General features: G+C 33.9%; 1 protein-coding gene across 1 annotated transcript in view; it reads right to left on the bottom strand.

Moving 5' to 3' along the window:
• osy (ABC transporter oskyddad) overlaps positions 1-27,402 on the bottom strand; it is an 80,428-nt gene that overhangs the window by 32,142 nt on the left and 20,884 nt on the right. The window contains exon 2 of the mRNA XM_075288666.1: positions 20,251-20,630. Coding sequence (XP_075144781.1) covers positions 20,251-20,480 — 230 coding nt within the window. The 5' untranslated portion in view covers positions 20,481-20,630. The remainder of the gene's footprint in view (positions 1-20,250; positions 20,631-27,402) is intronic.

Raw genomic sequence — 27,402 nt, 5'->3', positions numbered from 1 at the left:
ACTTCAGACTTTCTAGCTGCTCTCGTTGTTGTTGGTTTTGTTGTAGATGTTTAGATCCAGTACAATACAACCAATCTCAGCCACCAACGACAACTGCCGTAATCTACGATCTATAGGCAGCCAGTGGTCCAGCCCACAGACCCTCCATTTGCCCATTCATTCGTTAGTCATTTACTCAAATTATTGTATGCTTATGACAGCCTGTATTTGTTCTCTGCACAAAGAGCTGGACATGGAGTGGGCTATAATGTCGACCACCAACTATTCAAAGGGCTTTCCACTCTCCCTTCCATGGAGGTCCCTGGTATGGGAGTATTGAAGGACGAATTTGTTACTTGGCATGGCATTTCACAGATCAGATGATAAGATAAAATAGACAACTGTTGGGCGACGAGTGGCTAATGGTCGGCCCAAAGAAAGATGTTCTCTATGTGTGTGTGTGTGGATATCTGTTCGTCGAAGTGGGTGGGTGGCTGGATTTGAATGACAAGTCACAGACCAGCAGCATCAAGAAACTACTTTTCTGTTTGTAGTGTGGTTTGTGTTGCTGGCAAAAGTTGTGCGAGTTTTGCATTTGTAAGCAGAGTTCCCGTCAAAATAAGCCATATTCCCAAAGCGCCAGCAAAATTTTTCTCTGACATTCGGGCCAAAGTTTCACACTCGAAACCGTTTTAATGCTTCCCCACAGAAAGGAGATTCCGATATGAGGTAAATAGAATTTATTTGTCAAAATACTCTTGTCCTGCCGTTTTACTATTCAAGTATTGTGGTAAACGTTGAGGAAAAGACCAACACTGAATTATGTTCCAATGGTAGTTTCACGTAAATGTTGCTTAAGTTTTCGAATGCATTTTTGGACCATGATGATGGAAATAGAAGCATTTGTTGAACACCTTCAAGAATAGTGCAATTGTGAGTAGCTTATAGGAATCCCATTTTTCTTTGTAATGAACCAATGATAATAAATAATTTATTTCTTTAAATCTAATAAGTAATCAATATAATTATAAATTTTTTTGTCCCGTGCGTTAACCAATCTTTCATATTACGCCAATACTATTTATGGTGTATCTTTAACAATACAAATTTTACATAGAAATAAATGGTTTGCTCATGAGTGATGTTTTTTTTTTTTGTATTCAGTGAGAAACGTAATTTTATTGGGAAAATTATCAGAATAGGGAGGAAGGCATGATAAAAAATATCAGTCAAATGACCATAACGACCAAAATGTATTTCTAAAATTATATATGACCGGAACGCATCTTCAATATTCTGAAGAATTCTATCTGTAGGAGATCTTCAATCGACACTGGGTTGTTGAAGTTTACCTTTTATTTCACGTGGCTCCAAAGGAAGAAGTCACAAGGTGTTAAGTCACAAGATCTCGGAATTTAATTTGTGAGCATTTATGTTATTTAGAAATGTGTTCTTTTCCACCGATTTATTGTGGAAGAATGGAAGAATAATTTCAGTTATTCATTCTTATTCATCCAATAGATCCAACCAGGAACAAAAAATCGAATGAAGCCCGATCTGCCTTTACTCAGTCATGGGTGAAATGGTGAGAGTTGAAATCACAATGAAATTCACATCGTGACCACAATTAATCCTTGAAGAGAGACGTTAGCGTTAAGCTTCATTGATGTTTGTTAAAAAATTTACATTTTTTCACACACATTATAGTTGTGATTTCTGCTTAAAACCATGAGTTTTCTAAACTACAAGAGTAGCTTAAGCAAAAGAGGAAAATTATTTTACTTCACAAATAATTATTATTCGAGCTTTATGGACAAAGAAGATTAAGAAACTTTATCAATAGGAAATTATGTTTGTTAAATTGATTTCGGCAAAGCCCTTTACACTGCAAGGTTAGATGGACGATCGGAATTTTCACATTCCTCATCAGGATGCTGACTTACTCAATAATTCACTAAACCCAATTTTTTGATAGTCGACTTTGCTTCATCAGTTAACACAAAGATTTCTCTTTTCCTTTTCCACACATTAAATTACTAATATTTTATTCAATTAAATTCCCTCTTCAATGGGTTAATGCCTGTTTGTAGCAAAGTTCAACAGGTGGCGGCAAAAGAATATGTCAGTTTCGGACTGGCAGTCAACTTAAGAAGATAATGGCCAACAAACTCGTAAACCACCATGCAAGCAGAAATTCCATTAGCACACCAACCGAGTTCATTGAGTGCCGATTAGCGCTTGGTCATTGATTACTGAAGTCTCGCAAAGGTAGCCTGGGGCGAGTTCACTCAATTGAATCCGCGGTCAAATAATTGAACAAATTCTGATGGTTTCCTGAATTGAATACAATAAGAGAGGAGAAAATTTCAGTGACCTGAAAAATTGAGTTTTCCTTGATGCCCACACGCATCGCACAGTAGGAGATTGGGAGAAATATGGGTTGAATTATACTTGTATATGCAAATATGTTTGAAAATTTAAAGATTAATATTTTAGAAACCGTCATTATAAATTAGCACAAGGTACGTGTTTGGTTATAATTTTCCACAATTTGAGAATGCTTAAATCTAACTTCTTGGTATTTATTTATTTATTAAAGCTTATATTATAATTAAAATAAATTCCTAGAACAACAAGCACTAGCAACCTAATAATAGGCTAGATAACATTATGCTCTTGAAACATGTTTAGGATCATATTCTTTCTTTGGATGTGTTGCTATGATCATGTCCAAATGCACATTTGCAATTTTTTTTCTGATTCAATTACGAAATTAATTGATCCAATTAATTTTTTAATGAAAATGTCTTCAATCACGAAAATGATAGTATCAATCAAATTTTTATTGGATAGTAAAAAATACTTGATTTAAAAATTTATTGATTTCATTAGCAAATTTCAATTAATTTTTTAAAGATAATTTGCCAGTAGTGGTGGCTTCATCTGAATATTTGAAGAGTATCTTGGAGCAATGGTGATTTAGCGGTATCACGCAGAGAAGGAGTATGATCACCTCAAACGTGTTTCAAGAGTGTAGTACAATTTTTTAACGGAGAATGTGGAACATTTTGATCGCAAAACTATTGTTCTCTTTTGATTTCTTGCTTGCCGAAATCACATATATAATTTCCGAGAAAATAATATGGTTAGAGCACTACTACTCTCATTGAAATGATTTGGAAATATATATCACAGATTTTCTATTTTTCTTCCCTCATTCATTCCGGGCATAAAGGTATTACCCAAATCAGTATCGGACCCGCAGTTCCATATACTACCGAACACTAAACATAGAGATGTCTTATTTGACCTACTATGCTCTAAAAGATGTCCAAGCTTTAATAATTAATTCAACAGTTTAAGTGATATATTGCCTAGAGTATGGAATTTCACATAATTTCGAATTCATTCATCCATAAAATATGACACACAAAATTTCTAAATTTAACTCATATGATTTATTGATTATTCCAGTGCTACATGCATTGGTCTCTACTCAATTGGGTTTGGAAACTTTCATGTTGGCCATTATACTGAGTGAGTCCGCATTATTATTGCCTGGGTAAAACAATGTAACGTGAATCGAAACAGGACACACGTTATATGGACATTTGTGTGCTACAAATAGAAATGTGGATGGGTGTGTGCGTGTGTTTCGAAATTAAGGTATCTATATTCTATCGGAATACGCGGCACATTTCAATGAATTTGTAAAGCATTCACCATTACAAAGTGCCAGATTAGAAAGATTATGAATCAGTCGCTTAACGACATAAAACCCTTTCCATTGCACCAACTTAATCGTCGCTCACTAATTGACGTTTCACCGACATCGATATGGTCCGTCATTTACAATTTGTTTGCAAACTTAACTACAGGCATAACACGGCAGCTTAACATGCCACTGCTGGCAACTGTTGCATACCTCCGCTTCAAGCAATGGCCAATTTTTCTAAATAGCACCTACCTATCATCACAGTAACCATAGTCCATTTATTCGCTGGGACCAATGCCATTTGCATATGACCGGCCCATTGTGCACGAGACTGTGGCATGGACGAATTTAAATTTCAATTACAGATACATGCAAATTTTAATAAACGGTCTTGGCACATCAACCACACATCAGCAGGCTCAATTCGCAATCCCTACAATTAGTATATTTGCACCTCGGTATAAAGCAAACACACGTAGGCTTACGTGGGAGTACCGGTTGAATACTTTAAGGGTAAGCTGCATAAAACGAACAGGTTCTTTCGTTTATTTGTAACTGGCGGAAATTCAACACAGTAATACATTAACATACTTTATTGTAGCGTAATTTAAGTTTTTTTTATACGAATTAACGGAAACACTTTTTCGAATAAATTAGATTATATTTACCGCTTGGACTGATCGTGTCACATATACATCAGGCAATAAAAATAAAATTGAAAAGCTACCATCAATAATTTTTATTTTAAATTGTATACCTTTTGGTGTTATAGGTGGTTAGTAAATAAATGATAATAAATATGGATAGAGAAATGTTCACGTAAGGGCCATGGTTTCCTTTTCCGTTTCGAGTAAACACCAAAATAGTTGTTTAACTGTTGCGAAAAACATTTCCAGAAGCTCGCGATTATTTGGATTATTTCAGCAATATAAACCCTCTGTGCCACAAGTACCGATTAAAATCCAATTCATTAATAGTGCAACCCGTATGGCCATATTCCCTTTTTCCATATGGTTATCACAATCAACATGTCAACCTGATTCCTCTTTGAAAATTATAATTATGAATTATTGTCATTTGAATATGACTAATGCATTGTCGTAGTACGCTGTTATTGTTTCAGAAAATGATTTAAATTTAATAGAATGACCAATATTTCTTTTGGACAAATATAATAGGGATTTCAATGCAATTGAGCATGTCTAACATACCAAAACATGGACTAAGAGATTTTTCCATGGCTAGTTAGAAGACGCATTTCTCTAAACCAAAGATTTATTTATACGATCAAAAGAAATTTTTATGTTAAAATATAGTTAAGTCTAGTTTAAATACAATATTAAAGGAATGTGAAAAGAACGATTAAAAGATGGTGCAAGGGTGTGTGAACAACTTCTTTCTTGTTCATCTCAGGGATGTAAAAGTTGGCACAATTGTACTAAATTTGGTACATCCCACTTCCGAAAAGTACGTTTGTACTAAAATGTCTTATTTGGTACAATTTTAAAAAGAAATTCCAGCTACAATTTATACTACAGTCAAATGGGACATACATTTTCCATTTAAATTCTGGGGTCCAGTGTGTTCACGCAGAGAAGAAACATGATTGTCACGATCATATTCGAAGAACAAAATAATATGATGGGAGCTATTTTTGCAGCGACCATGTAACATTTTCAGCTGCAACCATGTTGGCTCAATGAACATGGTTCTAAGAAATATTAAGTTTTCCTCATCTAAAATGTTATGGTGTTCGTCAAAATTTTTTTCTTCCAGGTAAAAGAACATGGTCACAACCTAAAATGTCTGAAATGAATGATCTTTATGAAAAAGACTTTTTTTCGTCGTCGAAAAAAGGACGCCACTTTAGGGAAAAAAACAAAATTAACATTATTTATTTGTTTTTATTTATTTATAAATTTATTCATTGTTTATTTGTATTTATAATGCCGTGTAAACATCGCATATTTTTACACACTCTATTTTGGTTCAATTTCAACAATAAGTAATCATTCCATCAGTAACTGCAAATAAAACAACAGTCTTTTTCGTCCGTGCAAAATTGCAAATTTTATGATATTTCGAAAATATCATGAAGGCTTTGACAACAAACATATTGGAAGGAAACAGATTTAGAATTTTGGATAGTTATGATCAATGACTGCGAGGTACGCTGATTGTGAACTTCTTAAAATTAATTACTCAAAAATATTGGCAGTAAGTACGAGTATTATTAAGGGTAATTCTACGACTGGTTTTTTGGCATCTACCAGTTTCCTCTCCAAGCTGATTAATAATTTTTATTTTTTCGGCTACTATACGCTAATCCTTTATTTTTTCAAAATTTGGTACATTTTTAACCCAAAAAGTACACTGTTTTATTCTCGTTGTTTCAATTTAAAAATTTAATTTTTCATCTCTGGTCCATCTTATCACGTTGGAAATGGCAAAATCATATCATGTTGCCCTTCAAACTTTATAAAGACAATCATGTCTTTTCGTACAGTCCCAATTTAAATGATTCTAACTTCTTTCTGTTGTCATATAGCGAATCATACAACTTCAGTTTGGAAGCATTCTGGTACCAGAAGTTTTATTGGGATGAAGGTAGAAAAATAGCACAATATTTTTGTGTCATTTGTTTCCTTGCAAGGTTTGCTCCGTAATTCAAATTGCGACTTCATTTATTGCAAAAGTAGTAAAATATGAGTAACATTTAATCAAATGTGTTTGTGGAATAAAAACTTTTAATGTGAATTTTCATAAGAAAATTGAATCTACGCATAAGCTACTCAATAAAATTTCAGTTATGTAATAATTTTTATTTCTCATTTAAAATTCATCAAGGGATTTACATTGAACACATATACTAACTAACGTATGCGTATTGCTACTCGTATTATTTATGTATGTTCATATGTAGGCATATTAAATTGGAAGAGTCTTAATTCAACTGAGTCTCTGGAGGAGTTCCTCCGGGTAATTCTATCTAAACAGCAGCCTCCATAACCCACATTTTGTTTGGCAACTTTCGAAAGAAATGTTGTGCACGAAGAAATCTACAACAAAAAACCTTTCTTTCCAATTATTGTGAGCTTTTTATTGCCCCAAAAATTAATTGGGAATCTTTATGTCATCACATTTTCTTCACAAAATTAGGAGGACGTGGCAGCACGTGCCAGTCGATCGCAATCGAAATCACTAAAGATTGAAAGGCCTTTGTTTTAAAATGTTCGCTTGAGTTCTCGATTCTTTGCTTGCAGTTGTAATGGTCTTTGTTTATGTTTGGTTGGTGGGTGGCGAAGAGATTGTTGATTTATGTATGTGTTTGTGTGAGTGTGTGTATTGTGACGTTTTGATTAATTGTTATAGTGTCACTGGAGTCCACATCGAGCCTGTGTGTACTGTTCTAATATGTACTTTCTCCGGTAAATGCTAGGGTTGCTCTTTATTGGTTCAAAGGGGGTAGATGTTTATATGAGAGACGATACTGGTCGGCTGTGGTAATACATCCTCGTCCGTCGGTATACATACATACATAGGCTCACACACAAACAATAACAATATTTCCCACTTGTTCCGACATGTAATTAAAGTGGCATTAGTTTGTTTATGCCATGAATGTGTGTTCTCCACATAGGTGTGCGCCCATTACTCCTCCTCTAACTCAGAGGCGGAAAACGGGAGCCTTTTATACGTTCAATCTGTAGAATTTAGAGCCCAGTGTCAGAAAAAAACACACTACCATGTTAACGTAATGTGAACAATTTAAAGTTTGTAATTCCAATTTTTGTTAACATGATTCTAATTTGGCATGGAAAAACATTGTGTATACAAGCCATGACTTACATAATCCAAGGTCCACTCTAAATGTGTCGTTGTTGTATTATCTGATGATGCTCTGAAGACAATATTGTAGACTTGGTAAAAAAATACATAAACACATTTGAAGCAAACATGTCTAACAACTACCATTTGTTCTCCACATACTCGTTGGCACTGTTAAAGCATCGAATAGTTTTGTACAAAATTCTTTATTTGATTTTGTTCTGTGTAACCTACTTCAAATATCAAGGAATATTCGAATGGAGAAAGAAAACTATACCACTACACGCAAAGAAAAAAAAAACGTTTGGGAAACGTGTACCGAAAAAGTTTTTCTTTTGTTAGAGTTTTTTGAATTTCTTCGAATATTTTAAACTTTTATCACCAAAAAAATTCGTTTGTTACAAAATGTTTATTTTTTTATTTTTATTTATATTTTTGAACCAACAACACAGTCCATTTCGTTTATATCAAGCACTGTTCTTTTCTGACTTTAAGTCTTTAATAAGACACATTTTACAGTTCATAGTAAAAATGTAATATAGTAGTATGTAATGTTGAACATCCTTTCGGAATCTTTCGAACATATCTGGAATATATGTGAAAAAAGAACAAAAAAAAACTTTTTGGAGTTCGGTCGAAGCAGGGCTCGAACCCACGACCCTTGGCATGCAAGGCGGACGTAGCAACCACTGCTCCAACTAAATGTTTGTTTCTGTTATATAAAGTTTGTTTAATCGGCTCGTGGGCGCCGCAAGCTATGCTATATTAATATAACTTATATGGATAGTTAGCTATTGATGCCAATAACAGCTACGTAGCTCAGTGGATAGTGTGCTGGCTTACAAATTGAATGGTCCGCGGTTCGATTCTCCGTCCAGGCGAAAGGCAAAATTTTACAAATTTATAAAATCGTATAATTTCTTCTGCATTGTTTGTATTATAGAAAAAGGCGCTAAGAACTAAAAACCTCGTGGAAATGAGAAAGATGTGAGGAAAAATGCAATTAGCCAGAAAAGATTGTTTTTTGAGTTTTATGAAATTGTTTTTAGATCCTGGAAAAGAGTAAACGTTTATCACAAACAGTATATACTTTTCTTCCAAATAAACTTCCTTACAGCGAAAAGCAAATTAGAAACGAATGATAAAAATCATGTAATTCTTATTACAAATACTTTACTATGTCCTAATTCAATTCTGTATTTTTTTTTACATTTCCCCCAGCATAAATAAGGTTTGTCATCAAAAATTTTATAAAATAAAATTATAGATATGTATGTAGGTTAGATTAAATATTGTGACAACTCGTTATTTGTGAATTTTTCAGATACCACAATGGAAATTCGCTCTTATAATTGATTGCTGCCCGATTCCATGTCGAGCTCAAGAACAAGGAACCTCCTTTATAGCCGAGACTGAATGGCGATGAAAACCACTTACAGAAGCCTGTAAGTGGTTTTCATCACTTACAGAAAACCACTTACAGAAGCCAAGATAAAAAGGTATTAAAATATTTTAAAAATAACTTTTGTAAAATATTGATACGTAATTTGTTTCCTTCCATTCTGCACCCAAAGAAAAAATACTTTTCTAAGGAACGAAATTTTAGTTTATTATTGAGAGAAAATGAACCCGAATTCATGACAAACGTTGTAACAATGGTCTCTAATCTGATTTATTTGCTTCTAAAGGAAATTGTTTAGCGTCAAAAGAAATCTTTGTTTGTCTAAAATTTTGGTCCTCAGAAAAGAAAACTCTTCTTCATACTCTCTAAAAGAATAAGTAATTAAATGCAAACTAATTGATTTATATAAAATTCTTGTTCTCTAATGAAGTTCATCATGGTAGTTTGAATTGATTTTATATAATGTTGAATTCGTTACAAGATTTTTTTATAAAGAAAATGAAGCAATTTGATTTATTGAGTCATTGAAAAGAAAATACCAGATACTAATGATGATGACTAAATTTGGTTTTGATATTCAAAGTTCTAATGGATTAATCTAATTCGTTACTTCCATTGAAAATTTCTTAAATTTTTTTTATCAAATCAATAAAAATTGAAAATATTAGTTTTAACAAAACGTACAATTGCACTATGGCTGAAATCGCGATTTTGGCGACAAAAAGTCAAAATTTCAACTTTAATTTTTTTAATATTTTCTAAATGGGGTTTACTAACGAACATATTGATAGTAAACAATCAAAATAAATTGTTACTGTTGGCAACCCTGTTTATGCACAAACAGCCGTTAATGTTGACAAAACTTTTAATAGGTGGTTGCAAGAGTAAAGCAGCGCAATTTTTATAAAATTAAAAACTGTTTTTTAAATAAATATTTTTATAAAAAAATATATGTAAATATGAGTTCTAATACTCAAGTTGAGTAGTTTAACTATATACAAATAGAATTTGCTAAATGTTTGTATTTCGTAGTTATTTTGATGGTTTCTTTGTGCACTTTTTTGTGACATTTTTAAGAGTTTTATGGTTTTGCGTAGAGTAAAACTAAAAATGTTTTGAAATGTCATAAGAAATTTTTACATGTTTGTAGAAATCTCCAGTCTTATGCCATGGCAAAACTCTGTTTTTGTTTGCTAATGAATGAATGAATGATATTTTTTCAGAAACACTCAGGTTTAAAAATATTGAAATCTTTAAGTTTTTGTTGGCAATTGAAATGGTGGAAATGATTCGAATTATATTATAGGAATTACATATTGAAGTCTGATGGTTTGAGATATGAATAAGTCCTTTGCATGCATAGTCTTGGCAGGAAATAAAAACATGAAATTAAAAAACAAAATGGGTCTTCATGTTGAAAAGCCGAAATCGAAACGGTGATAAAAGGCATTTTTCGCACGAAAAAGAGAACAGTATTTTCTCGCAAGGACTTTTTAGCATATTTTACTGGTATTAATATTTGTGTTTAAAACATTTACACCCAATCTTAATTGCTTTCTCCTCGGAATTTGAAAATGGTACTCAAAAGTCTCGTCATCATTACATTAAAACTAGCGAACATATGAATGTATGAATGGTCACCGATATCTGCCACAATATACAAAATATTAGTATATTTATCTCAAATAAACGAAGTTTCAGTAGTAATTGTAGATATTGTGCTCTCTTGAATCCTTAACGCTCGTAAGGATTCAAGAGTGCACAATATACTTCACATGCATCTCAGCTCTGGCTCATATATTTCTTGTTTACATACCATAATTAAAAAAAAACGACAGCACTTTACTCGGAAAGTCACCAAACGTTTTAAAAGGCTTGGATTACAAAAAAAAAAAACAAGATTGCAAAAATTTTTGTTAAGGAGTAATCGTATGAACTTTGTGTAGATAGTTGTTCATAATTATACACGGACGAAACAGACTGTTTTTCATATGTTTGGGTGTAAAAATTATATATTTGGAACTCAAATTTTTTAACCCAATATTTTTCATAAACTAGCATAACATGTTTGGGACATATATGTTAATATCTTAGAACATATTATGTTTGGGATATAAAATGTTTGTAAATATAATGTGCTTAGATGCAAACATATATTAATTTAGAAATAGCCTATAAACATATATGTGTTTAGAAAGAGAGACCTAGAGAGTATGCTGCAAGTAAAATAATGGAAGTAACCAATTGGCGCCATAAAAATATATCCACACAAGGAAAATTTCATTAAAATTTTTTCTTCCAGTGTATGCCTTAAGGTGAAACATAATATGTTTGAACAATACAAACAATATTTTGTTTGGACCAATCCTGAAAATATATATTTTTCGATTTTTTAGGGTGTATAGGCTACATTTCCTACCTTCATTGTTTGGTAAAATTTTCAATAGTTCATGAGCTGTAGTAGGAAAACCGAAAAAAATCGGTGAACATTATATAACTTTTTTCGACATTTTTGGCGTTTTGAGCATGAAGATGAAATTTTTCCGACTTTCAGCATTTTTGTTTGCCTAGTCAAGAGCTACAACAAATAACACAATTATATTTATAGCCATTACTCTAAAAAGGGGGCGTGGCCCGCCAATTTTTTCTAAAACCCATTTTTTATAAATCTACTCACCAAATTTTGTGAATCTATCTTGGTGGGAAGAACTTTTTCCCACTAAAATCATGATTTAGCCCAAACACCCTCAAAAAATCGCTTCTGTAACTTATACCCCAAACACATTTTGCTTCAAGCATATATATTTTCAGGATTGGTCCAAACAAAATATTGTTTGTATTGTTCAAAAATATTATGTTTCACCTTAGGGCATACACAGGTACAAAAAATTTTTAATGAAATCTTTGTGTGGATATATTTTTAAGGTGCCAATTGGTTACTTCCATTATTTTACTTGCATCATACTCTCTAGGTCACATATATGTTTATAGGCTATTTCTAAATTAATATATATTTGCATCTAATTATATTATATTTACAAACATTTTATGTCCCAAACATAATATGTTCTAACATAATAACATATATGTCCCAAACATGTGATGGTAGCTTATGAACACTATATGCTTGCACTCGTCCGTGTAGTGAATTGTAATAAAACTTTCTAGAAAATAATTTACTTTTTTGAAGAAACTAAACGGAAAACTGAATTTATTAGTGACATTTTTGGATCATATAGACAAGGCCTACATAGGCCCTTTGAGTTGGCGTCGACATAACTTCTTGCGTTTCGTTGGGCCATATACCAGTCAATTGCTGTGCGAGCTTACAATCCATTGAGCAATTATAGCAATTAACACAATTTGTGGCTAGAATTTTGTAATTCGTTAAGTTCAGCCATTGTCCGTCTGCGAACAATTGTTTCGGTGGCAGCAACTGATTGCAGGTTTGAATGGCAACAAGAATGAGTTACAAATGTTGAACAAATTTGGGTACAGGGCCATATATCAAAATTAGAAGTATGCTATGATACACACTTGCACATTGTCCACCTTCCCGAGATGTACTCCTGCATCGGAAGGTAATAGTGAAAAATGATTTCTAAAATTAAAATATGATCTCTAATATGGAGAAGATCATGTTTTTATTCCAATGATAGCCTGTATTTGAAGCGTTTTTATCTTCCATATTTCAGTTAATTTAAGTACATGTGTTTCTTTACTTTAATGAAAATTTGTCTTAGTTCAAAGAGATACCACCTTAATGAAGGAATGCAAATTTCCACAATTTGTGTCCTAAATCTAACAAAAAAAGAACTTGTAATTGAAATATCAATATTGCGCATTCTAAAATTTAATACCACGTAAATATTTTTTCAGTGTAACTGATGTACATTCCGATGGCAAATAATCAAACAAATCTTGCCCTGTATTAACAATTTCTAGAATAACAAGCAATTGATATCATACCAAAAAGTGGCTTGTATTAGCTATTTGTATTAGAACTTTATGAGGTTCATATCCACTAATATGATATCTGTTCAGAGGTACTTTCCATTGTGTTATGTGATGCTGTCTTGAAATGAATTCGTTTGATTTACTTTAAATTGTCAATCGTTTACGCTGCATTCTCTTTTATCACGAAATGTTCACTATGGATAATTTATCCCAGTACTATCATAAAATGACAAAGTATGTTGTTGGTATTTTAATTTTGAATGCAGCTGCAAGTATGGTGTCATCTCATTCCAAGTCAATGTCAAGTGCTTACTGTTGAAGTGTATTTTTCTTTTTCTCGTGTCCGCTTAATTCGAAAATTTACTGCCGGAATCACTACCGGTGCGGAAAAATACAAAAGCAGGTTAGCGTCAAATTGAACTAAAACACGCAAACCACTAGACGACGTGCTTGACTTGTGGAGAAGAGCACTTCTTGGGCCAGTGACACTCTGTGTTAATAAGCAACGACCGATTAGTGTCTGGTCAATGACGAAAAGTGGGTCAATGTCAACCAACAATGCTTAGTCGAATGAGCTGACTATAACAAAGAAGAATCTGTGGAGTTGTGGTGCTTGTCTGCTGCGATGGAAGCAACTATGCAGTATGCACGAATTTCATACAATGGCACAATTGTATGTAAGTCACAAAGAAAAACGTTAGTATTTTTGGAAAATGCGTTGGACCTTCGACTGTAAGTTGAAAGCTGAAAAGAAGTGAAGACATTTATATGGATATTGAAGTTCGTTGACAAATAAAACGTTTTGTTTTTTTTTTTGCTTTTAATGGACAAACAAGCGAACAAAACCTTTATAGCTCCAAAACGAAATTTTGGATAAACGATCTATATAAATGTTGTAAAATATTTCTTTTTTTGCGAGAAGTCTCTCCGAAGTAAATTTGGCGAATAAGGTACTTGCGGAATGATATTTGTTTTATGGGTGAAAAAATTGCAAAGAATGAATCCGGTATGCGACGGTGTATTATCGTTGTTCAAAAAAACCAAGAACTGCAGAAGAGTAGTTCTGGCCTCTTTTAACGTATACTTCACGCAGAGAAGGAATATGATCACCCCAAACATGTTTCGAGAGCACAATTTTATTTTTGGACGGTTAACATGGAGCAATTTTTCGCAATAATGTTGTTTTTTGGCACGCCTGTTATAATCCCGGTAACATCTGAACAAAATAGGGGTGGGAAGTTCGCGAACAAACTAACTCAATCGAACAGATCACAGAAATGAACGGGCTGAACTAGTTCGCATCAATCGTTCCTTTTCGTTCACCATGTCAATTTCACTAAATAAGCACATTGTATCAGTTTCTTCGCTCAGTTATTTTCGCTTTCCTTGGCAATGTCACAATTTTCAGTTTTTAAGCTCATATCACTTTTTTGCAATTTTTTGGGATTATTTTCGTATGTGTCGGGTGATTAAATCAACCCAGAACTAATACATGTAATTTATGATCAACTGAACAAGAGCAACAAAAGAACTTGAAATGAACCAGTCACTGGCTGACAGATCGGAAAAGAGCTAAAGTGAGCGATCATTTAATTGAACTACAATGCACAACACTAGAACGAAACATGATATCGGCTTGACACTTTGGGTGTGTGGGTACCAGTTGAAGTGAAACGGATAACACTATTTTAAAATAATTATTGATAGAATATTACTCGTTAATGTAATCTTTGATATCCCAATTTTTCTATCAAATACAAAATCGATGGAGAACCCCAAAGCATCATTGTAAACACTTATCAAATTTTGAAAAAAAAAAAATCTTGATAAATATTTATTTATCGAGACTCAACAAGGCATTTTTTGTGCGTAACATTTGATTACCTTCAGAAGTTGAATAATAGTGAATGCGAATGCGTAACCATGAATTCATTTGTTTTTATTATTAAATATTATATTCAAATTGTATCCCCTTATTACCTTCTATCGCATTTTATAGGTTATAAAGAGAATATTCATTGCTGGCATAAACCGACTGGAACGTTGATCCGGAAAATTCCGTGCAACTCATATCGAATGTCACAGCCTTGATACAAGGTAAACATAGTAAAACCCTACGATATAAAAAAGTTGCAATACCAACTACATCCCCTGGCTATTGCATCACGAATGCTCAGTATGAAACAACCATCTCACAAAGCATGCAGACAGCTAACCTGATTGCGGTCAATTCAAGTAAATGACTGCTCTTGAACTTAACTGAATCCGATTAAGGAAGCTTAAAAGTTTTTTTCTATGGGTTCTACAGCGTCATGCATTCACTTGCCTATGCGGGTCATTATAGCCCCAGCCAAAACCAACGCCGACTAACGGTCTGTAGGCTGATCTTTAAGCAAACGCCAGCAGATTTGCATTGCTCCCATCACCCTTGTTTCTTTGTCATGCATGTGTGTATTAATCATAGTGGCAGCAGTCCGACTTTACTTGTAAACTGCCTTGCTCAGTTTGTTGAAAAGTTAATGTGACGACGTTAGCAAAAGCGGTTTTGCTTTGGACGCTGCTGTGACGTGCATCAATCGACAATAGACGAACGGCGCTGACGCTTGCTTCTCTTGACCATGAAAATTATGATGTTGTTGTCTGACCAGTTTCATGATACTACCCAAGAATGGAATGGGTGCATATGGAAGAACCAAGTATGAAATTGTATCGCCTAGTCATGCATGGAAGAACGTTTCGAAGTCGAATGAATGGAGTGTGTGTGTGTGTGCATGGGGAAATTACTAAAAAGTAGTTCCTCAACTGCTTGATTGGGAAATCGTGTTTCGGTCGAACTAGGTAATTCGTCATCAGAGTTCTCAGTAGAATAAAAAGCGAATGGAAATTTTTATGTTGTTATTTGTTCAGCGGCGACGTTTGACCTCATAATTTGCTTACAGGTTCGCTCGTTTGCAACCTGAACATCAAAACCTCGTTAAGTGTTAATGGCATATTTCAAGTTTTCCCCTTTTGTATTAAGCCAGAGCTTAGGCCAAGATCACATAACCAATATTGTTTATGCAAAATATTACAATGAAATTAACAATTCATGAACGCTTTTAGAAATATTTACGATAGTCATTCCGTTGATATTGAACGCTTGTAATTACGTTTTAATGATGAAAATCCTCAAAACAAAGATTAACTGCAGTTTATTTCATCAGTAGTTGAATTGTCGAGAATTTTTCTTATATAGATTTAAATTAAATTGAGCACTAGGAGTCTATACAAATATTGGCCATATCTAATCATGTAATCTATTAACAGATTTCAGGATATACATTTCTGATCGTTCATTCGACTTTATATACGATTTCAATATGTCACAAGGTTCGAACCGCAGAAGGATCGTTCCTAGTTTTGAGGATTCTCCTGCTATCTCTTCTTGATCGTACCCGATTAGGTGGGATTGTAGGAGAACTTCATTAGATAGCATTTCTAAGGAGCTTATTTGCATTGATCAGATGTAAATAGAGCGTTCTAATGAAACTCGGTCCTCTTGAATTAAAATTAAATTATTAGCAATTTAGTAATTTACTTTAATGTTACAACTATCTACCGAACAGTTGTATATAATTTACTTTAATTATGAGAATTAGTATTGTTATGCAGGTAAACATTAAATAAATGAAATACCAGTTACATGGGCTGAACGTGAAATTTTGTGATTTGGAACAGCAACATTGTGATAAGGAAACCGAGATAACTTGAAGAATACAAAATGACTACTATGAAATTAAGAAATAAGTGTAAACGTCAGGTACATCGATATGAGACGGATAAAAGCCATCGCTACTTTTCAACCAAACTTAAAGTTTAGCTTATAAAATGTTCAGCTTTGAAAACTCTCTTAATGGATTATCATCATCAAAGGTAATTATTTATCTTAAGCTGAAGAATAATTTAATATAAATTAATAAACGTGAAGCCATACATATTTTTATATCACGAGTTGCGTCCTCCGTTGAACTCCCTGGAATCTTCAAAATAGTTGCTAAAGTTGCATAGTGAAATCTACACAGAAAAAAGTCCATCGTTAAACTGCCGGTAAATTTTAATTTTTTTAATTGCAAAAAAGTTCTTTGGTTTTAGTTTAATAATTTTTTAGTTTCTTCTCAAATTTCCCCAATCGAAAATTGAACGGCTGTACACATAAGTTCAATATAAACTAAATCGGAAGAACATTTACGGACGTTTCTCAAAACTAGTTAGAATGAACTATTGGAAGGTTAAAAACCATACCAGTTCATTACAATTTCATTGTTTTATCAACGCGTTGTAGAAATCTCGAAACGTGGACTATTATTTAGTTCAATATACGTACGACTTAGTTCACTTGTCAGTTTACTAACTAACTTGCTCAAAATACATACAACTTAAATGTCATATTTATTACATGCATGATGAAAACAAATGTTTTAACAGTTATCTTGAATCTAATTTCCAAATCCTAGAAAATGCTTTTACGAGGATTAACATTGGCCCACATCCTCTAGCAGGAAGTGCACTTGGATACAAGTTTTTGATGCCACACTTGCAAATTATACGTTCGATTCAAATCAGGACAGGCTACACGGAATTCTGGATGCATTTAATTCGTACATGTGGGTAAGAATGAGTGGCGTCTTTAATTGGCCTATGGCAGTGCAAACACCACATTGAGTCGTAATTACCAGTATCGACTATTTTACGACCCGTCCATTTAACCAAAGGCACTATTCCGCTTAACGTGCACTATTATAGCTTCTTGGGTTATCAATACTGATTCCAAATACATTTCACACCAATTCACACACACACATGACATTACAATCACATGTACACACATAGAACGGCAAATGCACCGCATCTGTGAGTTAGCAGTGTATTTTCATTCAGCTAATTTATGGGATTCTGTTTGACTCGAAAATGAGTTTAGTGTGTATTTGATTGAAATAATTGTTCCACAATTTAGCTTTGTGTTAATAAATGAACGAGTAAATGATTGACTGTTAGTTTCCACAAATGTACCAATTAGAGGTGTGCACGTGATTAATATCTTACTCACGCTCACGGACACTCACGACGGAAAAATCTTACTCACGCACGATATTGTTTGGTAGGACTCGCGCTAACGCACACTCACGAAGAGAAGATTTGTACTTACGCACGAAAATATCGAGACTCACGCAAAATATCGTAACTCACGCAAAATGTCGTGACTCACGAATAATTTTATGAGTAATTTAATATAGGGACGTGTCTGAAACATGAGCATGATTAAAATCTAGAGAGTTATTAAACTTTTAACATCCCAGGTGTCACTAAAATTGTGAATGGATTCAACTCGTAAGCGTTTTATGTCCGTGGGTGGGATTATTTTCGTGAGGGTATTTTTCCGAAATTTGTTACTCACGCACACTCACGATTCACGCTAGTGTCACGACAATTTCGTGTCACGTGCACACCTCTAGTACCAATGTAAAGCCATATATTCAGTCTCCATTCAAATGCATTAAACGATTGCTACCCACTGTCAGTCCGATGATATAAGCATTCCAAAGGTCTGTTTAGAAGGGCAGTTAGTGATCCCAGGGAAAGGCAGATAGGAAAAAGTAACAATCTAAGATATGTTATTGCCATCAACCTATTAACTCCAAAGCATTCATGTAGAATTCCAAGGTTAGATATGAAATAGCGGCGGTTAGGTTAGGTTAGGTTAGGTGGCAGCCCGATGTATCAGGCTCACTTAGACTATTCAGTCCATTGTGATACCACATTGGTGAACTTCTCTCTTATCACTGAGTGCTGCCCGATTCCATGTTAAGCTCAATGACAAGGGACCTCCTTTTTATAGCCGAGTCCGAACGGCGTTCCACATTGCAGTGAAACCACTTAGAGAAGCGTTGAAACCCTCAGAAATGTCACCAGCATTACTGAGGTGGGATAATCCACCGCTGAACAACTTTTTGGTGTTCGGTCGAAGCAGGAATCGAACCCACGACCTTGTGTATGCAAGGCGGGCATGCTAACCATTGCACCACGGTGGCGGTTAAATGTTGTCTAATACAGTCAAGATAAGCCTTAATTCCGCAGAAGAGTAATTTACGATTATGAACACACAGAATCGCAGAAACTGTATTACCGATTAGGTATAATCAAAATGATACAAGTACTCAAGAAATAATAATACATTGCTCGTATTGGCAATAAAGTTTCTTTGGAAGCGGAAACTTACGGCGATTCATGCTATCATCCAATTGACACTAATTTAATTGTGTGATGAATTGGCGTGATAAAGTCCAGAATTTTAGCATATTTGAATAATACATGGAGTGTACGCTGTCCCTACGATACGAGGATGAGGCCCTCACGGTCGGAAGGGGCTGGAATGTGGGCATTGGGATCATTCGAAAAAAGAGGAAAATAACGTACATGTGACTCACCATGGCAGTTATTTCAAGCAAACGAATGACCATTGCTAGATGATCTTAGAATTTCATTACAATCAACAGTCACGGTTGTCACAGTTAATAGAATTTTACAAGAAATGGTAGATTTGTATACTGTTAGGTAGAATTGTCGGTGCTAGCTAATTTTGTCTCTTATTTGATACAAATACACATGGGGCATCTGTATTGGGAGAGATCGTTTTCCGCTAATATACTACTAACAAATCTTAATTTCTAAGTTAATGAAGCAAAATTCAAAACTATTTGAAATGTCTCCACTTCTTCAAACGTCATCACTCTTACGATGCCTCCTAAGAATATTTCATAGCTAACAACTACTTAGCACTTTTCTTAATTATCTTTTATATTCCATTGGTAATTTTGCATACATTCCCTTTGGCTGTTGTAATTGAGTTAGCAATCATACTTTTACCTTTGGAATGGTAATTAGTATTATCAAGTGAGTAATTGGAACTGTATCGAAAAGATCATATGCCATTGATGTGTTCTGCAATTAAGTCTGGATCATATTTAATTTCTAGCTTACAGTCATTTGATTGTAACTACGCCAGACCCTGCTTACAACGTATATTAGTCGCTATTTCTCAGCCATACTATTTATGCACTGAAAAAAGCTTTGTAAATTCCAAAGATTTTCTCTTTCTTCATTCCGTTTTGTGAATTCCAAATCCTTCATAAGCTTGTATGGGCAACATAAAATTCCTAATTCCTTTAAAATAAAGTCATGAAAGACGTCACCTATTTTTTAAAATGAAGACAACATTTTGAGAAGTAAGTGCCAGTGCCTTTAGAATAGTACTGACCAATTTTACTGACTAATTTAAATTGACGTAATGACGTAATATGATATGATATACGATTTGTAATGAAATACTTACATGGAACCTTTGGAAACTGTCATATTCAACCCATCCAGAACAACGTTAGGGTTTTTGGTAGTGCCATACATTTTATGGGCTCGGCGGACGCATACAGCTTGTTGGCGTCTTGAGGCCACCGTTGATGGCTGTGACATGAAAAGTCGACGACGAGCAGCAAGATCGACTTCAGGATTTGAGACATTGGTAGTTGGATTAACCGGCTGAACACCTTCTGATTCGGCATCCATATTGGGATAATGAAGATTTCTTTAAATTATTGCGATAACTTTGAGAAATGGAAATATTTATTAAGAGTATATTTTTCTCTTGCCACAATCACAATTCATATCATGCTCATTCAAGTTTCCTTTACAATAATAACACGACCACTGAGATTGCTGAAAAGAAAGAAGAATTTATTAATTATATTTATTGTCATTTATATTATGTTTTTGTGACATTGCAAACACTGAAACAAAAGCATGCCCGGTTCCAAAGATTTTGTCATTACACCAATGAGTCTGGTATTGATTCCGATCGAAAGAAGCGGAGAATTGAAGTAAGGCTAAATTTGAGACAAAATTCTCTTTTAAATTTACGTGCAGGACTTTAAAATAACGTGTTAAAAACATCTCCTATTTTTAAACGCATTTTACCTTTGAAGCCAAGATGCAAATAGTCAACAAATAGGATTTCATTAATTCAGAAGATTTTTTCACAAGTTTTAAAGCCAAGTTGCATTTATCTGCTAAAGTATTAATATTCTAACTAAAACTAGCAGAAACATATAAATGCAGGTAATGTAAATGACTCTGCATAATAGTAGGTAATGACTTCATTTCACGGATGTTGCTGAAAATGTAGTACATATCATATGAAAAGTACAATAAACGGGCAACAAAATAATGAATTGAAACATGTGTAAATTTTTTTTATTTTGGGAGTTGGTTTTATACTTCATTCTTTGAGGATTAGGAAAATCCTTGCCAATATTATTAGCCACGATCATATTGATAGATTAGCTGATTTTCGCCAAAATTAAAAGTTGAACGTCAGAGTTTTTGGAAGTTTCGCTTAAAAAAAAAAGATTTATTTTGAGAGAACCAAATTTAAATATTAACACGATGTGGCTTTATATGTTGACAATTTTCCTATACGGACGAAAAAGACTGTTTTTCATATGTTTGGGTGTAAAAATTATATTTTTAAAACTCAAATTTTTTAACACAATATTTTTAAGTGCAATCATACAATGTTCATAAACTAGCATAACATGTTTGTTAGAACATATTATGGGTGGGACATAAAATGTTTGTAAATATAATATGCTTGGATGCAAACATATATTAATTGAGAAGTATCCTATAAACATATATGTGTTTAGAAAGAGACACCTAAAAAATATGCTGCAAGTAAAAGAATGGAAGTAACCAATTGGCACCATAAAAATATGTATACACAAAGAAAATTTCATTAAATTTTTTTTTTCTACCCGTGTATGCCTAATGTGAAACATAATATGTTTGAACAATAAAAACAATATTTTGTTTGGACCAATCCTGGAAATATACATGCTTGAAGCAAAATGTGTTTGGGGTATAAGTTACAGAAGCGATTTTTTTGAGGGTATATCTTAGTTTTTGACAGATCACCCCATTATCCAAGTTTTTTTAACTCGTAGCAATATTACCATTTTCGCCTACCATATTCGGGTAGATACTCTGTAAAAGTCACCATCCCAAATTCCACATAAGGTAAAAAAGAAAAAAAACCATTCTTCTTCAAGATATATTCCAAAATTGATTGTGCTTTCCATACAGAGGTACTTCACCATTCTCCTGACCTAGTCATACATGTACATATGATTCTGTATGGCAACTAAGTTATAGGTATATGTAACTGATATATAGTCCCTACTCCCATACGTCCACTTCATTTGCCATTCCTATTCACTGAAGCATACAATCACCCACGCCCATATCTCTACCAGGTTGTACACCCATAGAAGAGATTCACTTGCATCCGTATTCGACATTCTGCATTCCATACAAGTTAACACACCACATATTTTGGGTTTGGTCGCTTGTAAAATACAATTTGTGGCACATTTTGTGTTGAAAATATTTGAAAATGTTCTCAACCATGAATAATTGGCGATTTTGTACCGGTCGCTACGGCTGCCTCGCCAGGTATATTCGCACAATCACATAGTTAGATGTTTAATCTCGACCCTTGTCCACCGAATTCTGGAGTTAGAATCCTTCCTCTGTTGTGTTCTCGGAATTTATTGGTTGGTCGGCGGTTACGGTGTTCTGATACACATACAGAAAAATTTTCGTTTTGTTGAGACCGATAGAATTTTTTAAATTATTGTAAAATCCCTAAACGCCCTTGAAGGTATTTCTAAAAAGTGAAAATTGTACATTTTTACGTAAATATGCTCATTTCCCTTCCCTCTTTAAGGAAATTTTGTTCAGTTTTCAATACTCCGAATATGACGGAGGAGAGAAAAATCACCTTTATTATAAATGGAAATAAATGTTTATGGCATATGTTAGAAAAGTTATTTATTTCTTAGGGTGTATGTGTCCATACTAAAATTCAATTGAATCCTGTTGTATTCGTGGAAACTTTGCTTGCCATGGACGGCTCCCCTTTTCCGTGGACCCCGTGAATGAATGTGTGATAGAGCATATGGTATTATTGGATGGAAAATGCAACAGAAAATATTTCTATTAGGACAGGTGTTGGCTTGAAAATGGCTCACAGAAAGTATTTGGAGGGATAAACCAGCCCTAATCTACTTTCATATGCATTAGAAAGGATGTCCATTTGCTTTAAAATCTCGTTTTACTCTCAATGGGAATGTGTCCTTTAAAGACACCAGAATTTGCTGGACTTTCAATCCAAGTCCTTGGGTAAATACACACACACATACACCAAGGCATAAACACTTAGTGGCATTTACCCATAAGAGTCCATGTATTGGAACATATTTAGGGGGACATTTCTTTGGAATCTTATTTGGTGGATTTCGCTTTAGTTTCGATTGTGATTTAGGAAGCTGTGTCAACACTATTGTTCTGACTTTCTAAGTGCATTTATTTCGTCTTCTGTTTTTCCATGGGATTTGAGTGTAACGTCAGCAGTTCATTTCCCATATATTACTGGGAGTTGAGTTGAGCTGACATGGGTCACAAGTACGACAATTTCCAGTGGTAGTAATTGAAAATAAGAGCAGACTCTGTGGCGGACGATACATACGTCCGACCATCGGCTCACACCCTGGTATTCGCCCACAGCAGTCACAGCCACAAACAACACCATGTGCAGATGGGAAAGACATAACAGACTCGTTTAATGTGGGATATGGATTTAAAATAGGAGCGGAAACGGAAGCGCAACTGTAGAAAGGACAGTGGCATGCAACAATGTTGGTAAAATGAAGAGGCCAAGCCACAGATATGGACAATGCTCTAGAGCTTAGTGCTCTCCTATATTCTTTTCCATAAGCCAAAACATAATGTAGCCTTGTTAAGTTTTATCCGTTGGCAGCAACAGCTGCTAATGAACGACATCGTCAATGTGAAAATGGACCACACCGATTGTGCAACCAAAATATCTCACACACATCCAAACTTATACGAATCTCTCAAACGTATTCTCATATAGCTACAACAATAATATTGTCCGTTTGTTTGCAGAAAGGATTATGCTTATATGTCATTTCATTCACAAACATATACATATGTCCTGAAAAATTGAAAATTTCCTTCTATTACAACTGTTTTAAATGGTTCCAATTAATGTATATTTAATAATTTCAACTTACTCTATGAAAGTTGGGCTTATTGAAATATTATTGAAATTTTATACTCAGAAGAACTAAATAAAGTTCAAACTGTTCACTTATTCATTCGATTCAATTAAGTGACATTTTTGTTGAAAGTAATACAATTGATTCTGTTAAAATGTTTAAATTGAGAATAATTTGGCTTCAAATACTTCATTGTAACGTATCTGTCCCAAACCTAATATAGTACTTTTTGAATATAGAGCAATTGCACCCAAATGTATTATGTTAAAAACAACACATGCTAATTTACCACCCCCCCCCCCCCCAAAAACATTGTGAAATTGCCCATATATACTTCAAATACTTCATTGTAACGTATCTGTCCCAAACGTAATATAGTACTTTTTGAATATAGAGCATTTGCACCCAAATGTATTATGTTAAAAACAAAACATGCCAATTTACCCCCCCCCCCCCAAAACAAAAAAAAAACATTGTGAAATTGCCCATATATGTGTTGCAAAAATTTATTAATGTACATTTCTAATACACCATATTTTTATTAGATTCGGTACTTATTATAGTACGAAGTAAATATTACTGTTTGTTCGTCCTTCGGACCTATGTTGTGGATTTGTATTATGTTTGGAAAAAATAAATCTCTGATTTTTCCCCTTAAGACAAATTAGGCCATCATTTATCTGTTTCTCCCATTGGATAAGATTCGGCGTCAAAGATAGGCACCAGCAACGATAAAATTCGCTGCATTTTACAGTTTGTCTTCCCTGACATGAAACAGTTCTATGTGCAATTACGGTTGGCCTTGACAATATCCATGATATTATCTATAATTGGTCTATCAGATGTCGAAATCAATCGATAGAATATAAATCGATGTATATGAAGAAACTTACTGCAAGAAGTAGTATAAGTTCATTATGAAGAGTTCACAATCAAGTTCAGATTACCCACTTTAATATTCGAAATGTATATGTATGAGTAAATGCCATTCACAGTTGTAGATGTTTATAGGCATGTAGTCCAATGTGGCACAAAGCAAAAAGAATTGTGATAACATTTTCGTATGGGTGGAAAGCGTAGGAGGGGCGACGAGCTGGATGTGGTCGTTTATTTTGGCAATTGTTTCACAATCGATTGCAGCTCCTGATTTCTGATTCTGTTGAATGTTTTTGCAGGACATTGCCAAAGTGGTCCATGATACATTGAGTTTAAAAACTTGTTGTATCTTTTCGCTTCTTCCCTTCTATTCCAACGATTTATCGGTCATTAATGTCCTTTTGGCAATTACAAATGACTTTGGCAATGACATTGTGTCTATCCATTGCCAGTCCAAACTTTTATATAATGGTTGATTTGATCGTGGCTTCACCTGTTCTGTCGACTGTGCTAATTATAGTTTATTGCGAAATGTGGGGAAATTGTATGACCGGGGTGCGTTTGTCTTCGAATTACATCCTTATATTCATTTAACGCTGATATGCACTCGAGCAAAATAGGGAAGAACAAACAAGTTGTTTCTCCACGGACCGATATATTCTAAGTGGGCACCACAGGACTTTTAAATTAGGTCGTTATCACAAAAAGCTATACCATTATAAATTAGATCGTTATCACAAACGTTTGTCATTATTAAATAACACTAAATTTTTCTTTGTTTTTTTTTTATATTTTTTATACCAACTATCATTGGATGGTGGTACATTAAATTTGTTACATTAAATTTGTTAAATTAAATTTGTTACACAATGATTGCAATTGATTGCCGACTACATAAAGTATATCAAATTCGAAAACGAGCTCCGTCTGTCTGTCTATTCTAGCCAGACTTCAATATTGAAGCTACAGATTGGTTTGAATTGGAAAATAACCCCGATTTTATGACAACAGTTGCAACGATTGTCCGAAACCTTTTTAATTTGTTGTTAAAGAAAATTTGTTAGCATCAAAATAAAAATTCGTTTATCTGAAATTTCGTTCCTTCTTTCAGTGTAAGAACAACCTCTGTAGAATTTTGTAATAGCAAATTTGGTTTTAAAAAAGTTTTTAGTTTCTTGAAACGGCTCCTGATTCAATCTGACAGAAATGTTAAATTTTTCTGAATTTGAACTTAAAGACTACTCCCAAAAGTTCGTCGAGAGTTAAAAATAAAATGGTTTCAGGCATGGTATTATATTATTTTTGATGAATAACAAAGCAGAATCAAGCAATTACGCGTTATTTTTGTCGAAATTTCGGACGTTATTTATCATCATCCCTCCCCATTGAACATAAAAAGAGTCGAACTGTTTATAAGCGCATGGGTGTACCTAAGACCTCTTCGATGCTATCGTAAATTGTGTCGTAAAAAGTATGTTAGAAATTGTATGCCTTAGTTTTCTATCTAGCAAAATTTAGATGGCATTTGTTTCTAAAACATAAAGATTTAAAAAAATACATGTTACTTGCTACAACTTTAAATTTTGTATATGACTAAACTTATAATATTTGACATAAAAGCCGAAGAGTAGATTAGTGAGCTATAAATTACAAAAGTAAACTGAGGTCTTTAAGGAGTTGGTGGATTTAAAAATCCATTTGTTCTAAGAATTCAAAATGAAATGCAAGAAATATAAAAAAGTTCTTTTAGTGATTCTAATTGTTCAAGTACACGCCCAACAACGGTAAGTGCGGTAAAAAGAGCAATCTGTGCATTTAAATCATCCGATTATGGGGATGAAAGGTCATACTTTCGTCAATGCGCAGATTTCCTTTTGTAAGATTTGTTAATATTAAAATGGTTTTGCCCAAACTGAGTTTTATAAACACAAACAATAATCTATGATAATGCTGTATTGTCCCATCAGGAATGTTTCCAGCAAATTATTGTTTATTTTTTGCTACAAATTACCATTTTTTCCTTTGAAATGGCATACTAACATCATTCGCTTCTCTGAACAAGGACCTTCTGTTCGATTGTTTTCACATTTCAATCGAATACAATGGCCAATGGGTCTTCGGTAGAGGCAAATTGCAAATATAAAATGGCACATCGTTATCATCGATGACTACAGCGTGCCAAGAATTTTGAAGATGGCAAAGGACAATAACCAAACAAAGCACAATAAATTAATAAAAATTTGTAAGAGATTTACTTGGGATAACATCGCAATACATATTAGTATTATCAAAATTCAATTCAATTTCATCCTAACTCAGATGACACAATCCTTGGCATTTCAAGTGGCAATTTATACGATAAGATCCTACATTTTCACATTCCAATCTTTCAATGTAATTGTCGCAATGAACGTAATATCCTGAGGGGGGATTAACTTTACCCAATCCGAATTAAACCATTGTAGTTATGATTTTTC

The sequence above is a fragment of the Haematobia irritans genome, chromosome 1 (genome assembly GCF_050003625.1).
Source record: "Haematobia irritans isolate KBUSLIRL chromosome 1, ASM5000362v1, whole genome shotgun sequence".
In the NCBI taxonomy this organism is placed as follows: domain Eukaryota; kingdom Metazoa; phylum Arthropoda; class Insecta; order Diptera; family Muscidae; genus Haematobia; species Haematobia irritans.
This window is presented reverse-complemented; position numbering and strand designations above follow the sequence as displayed.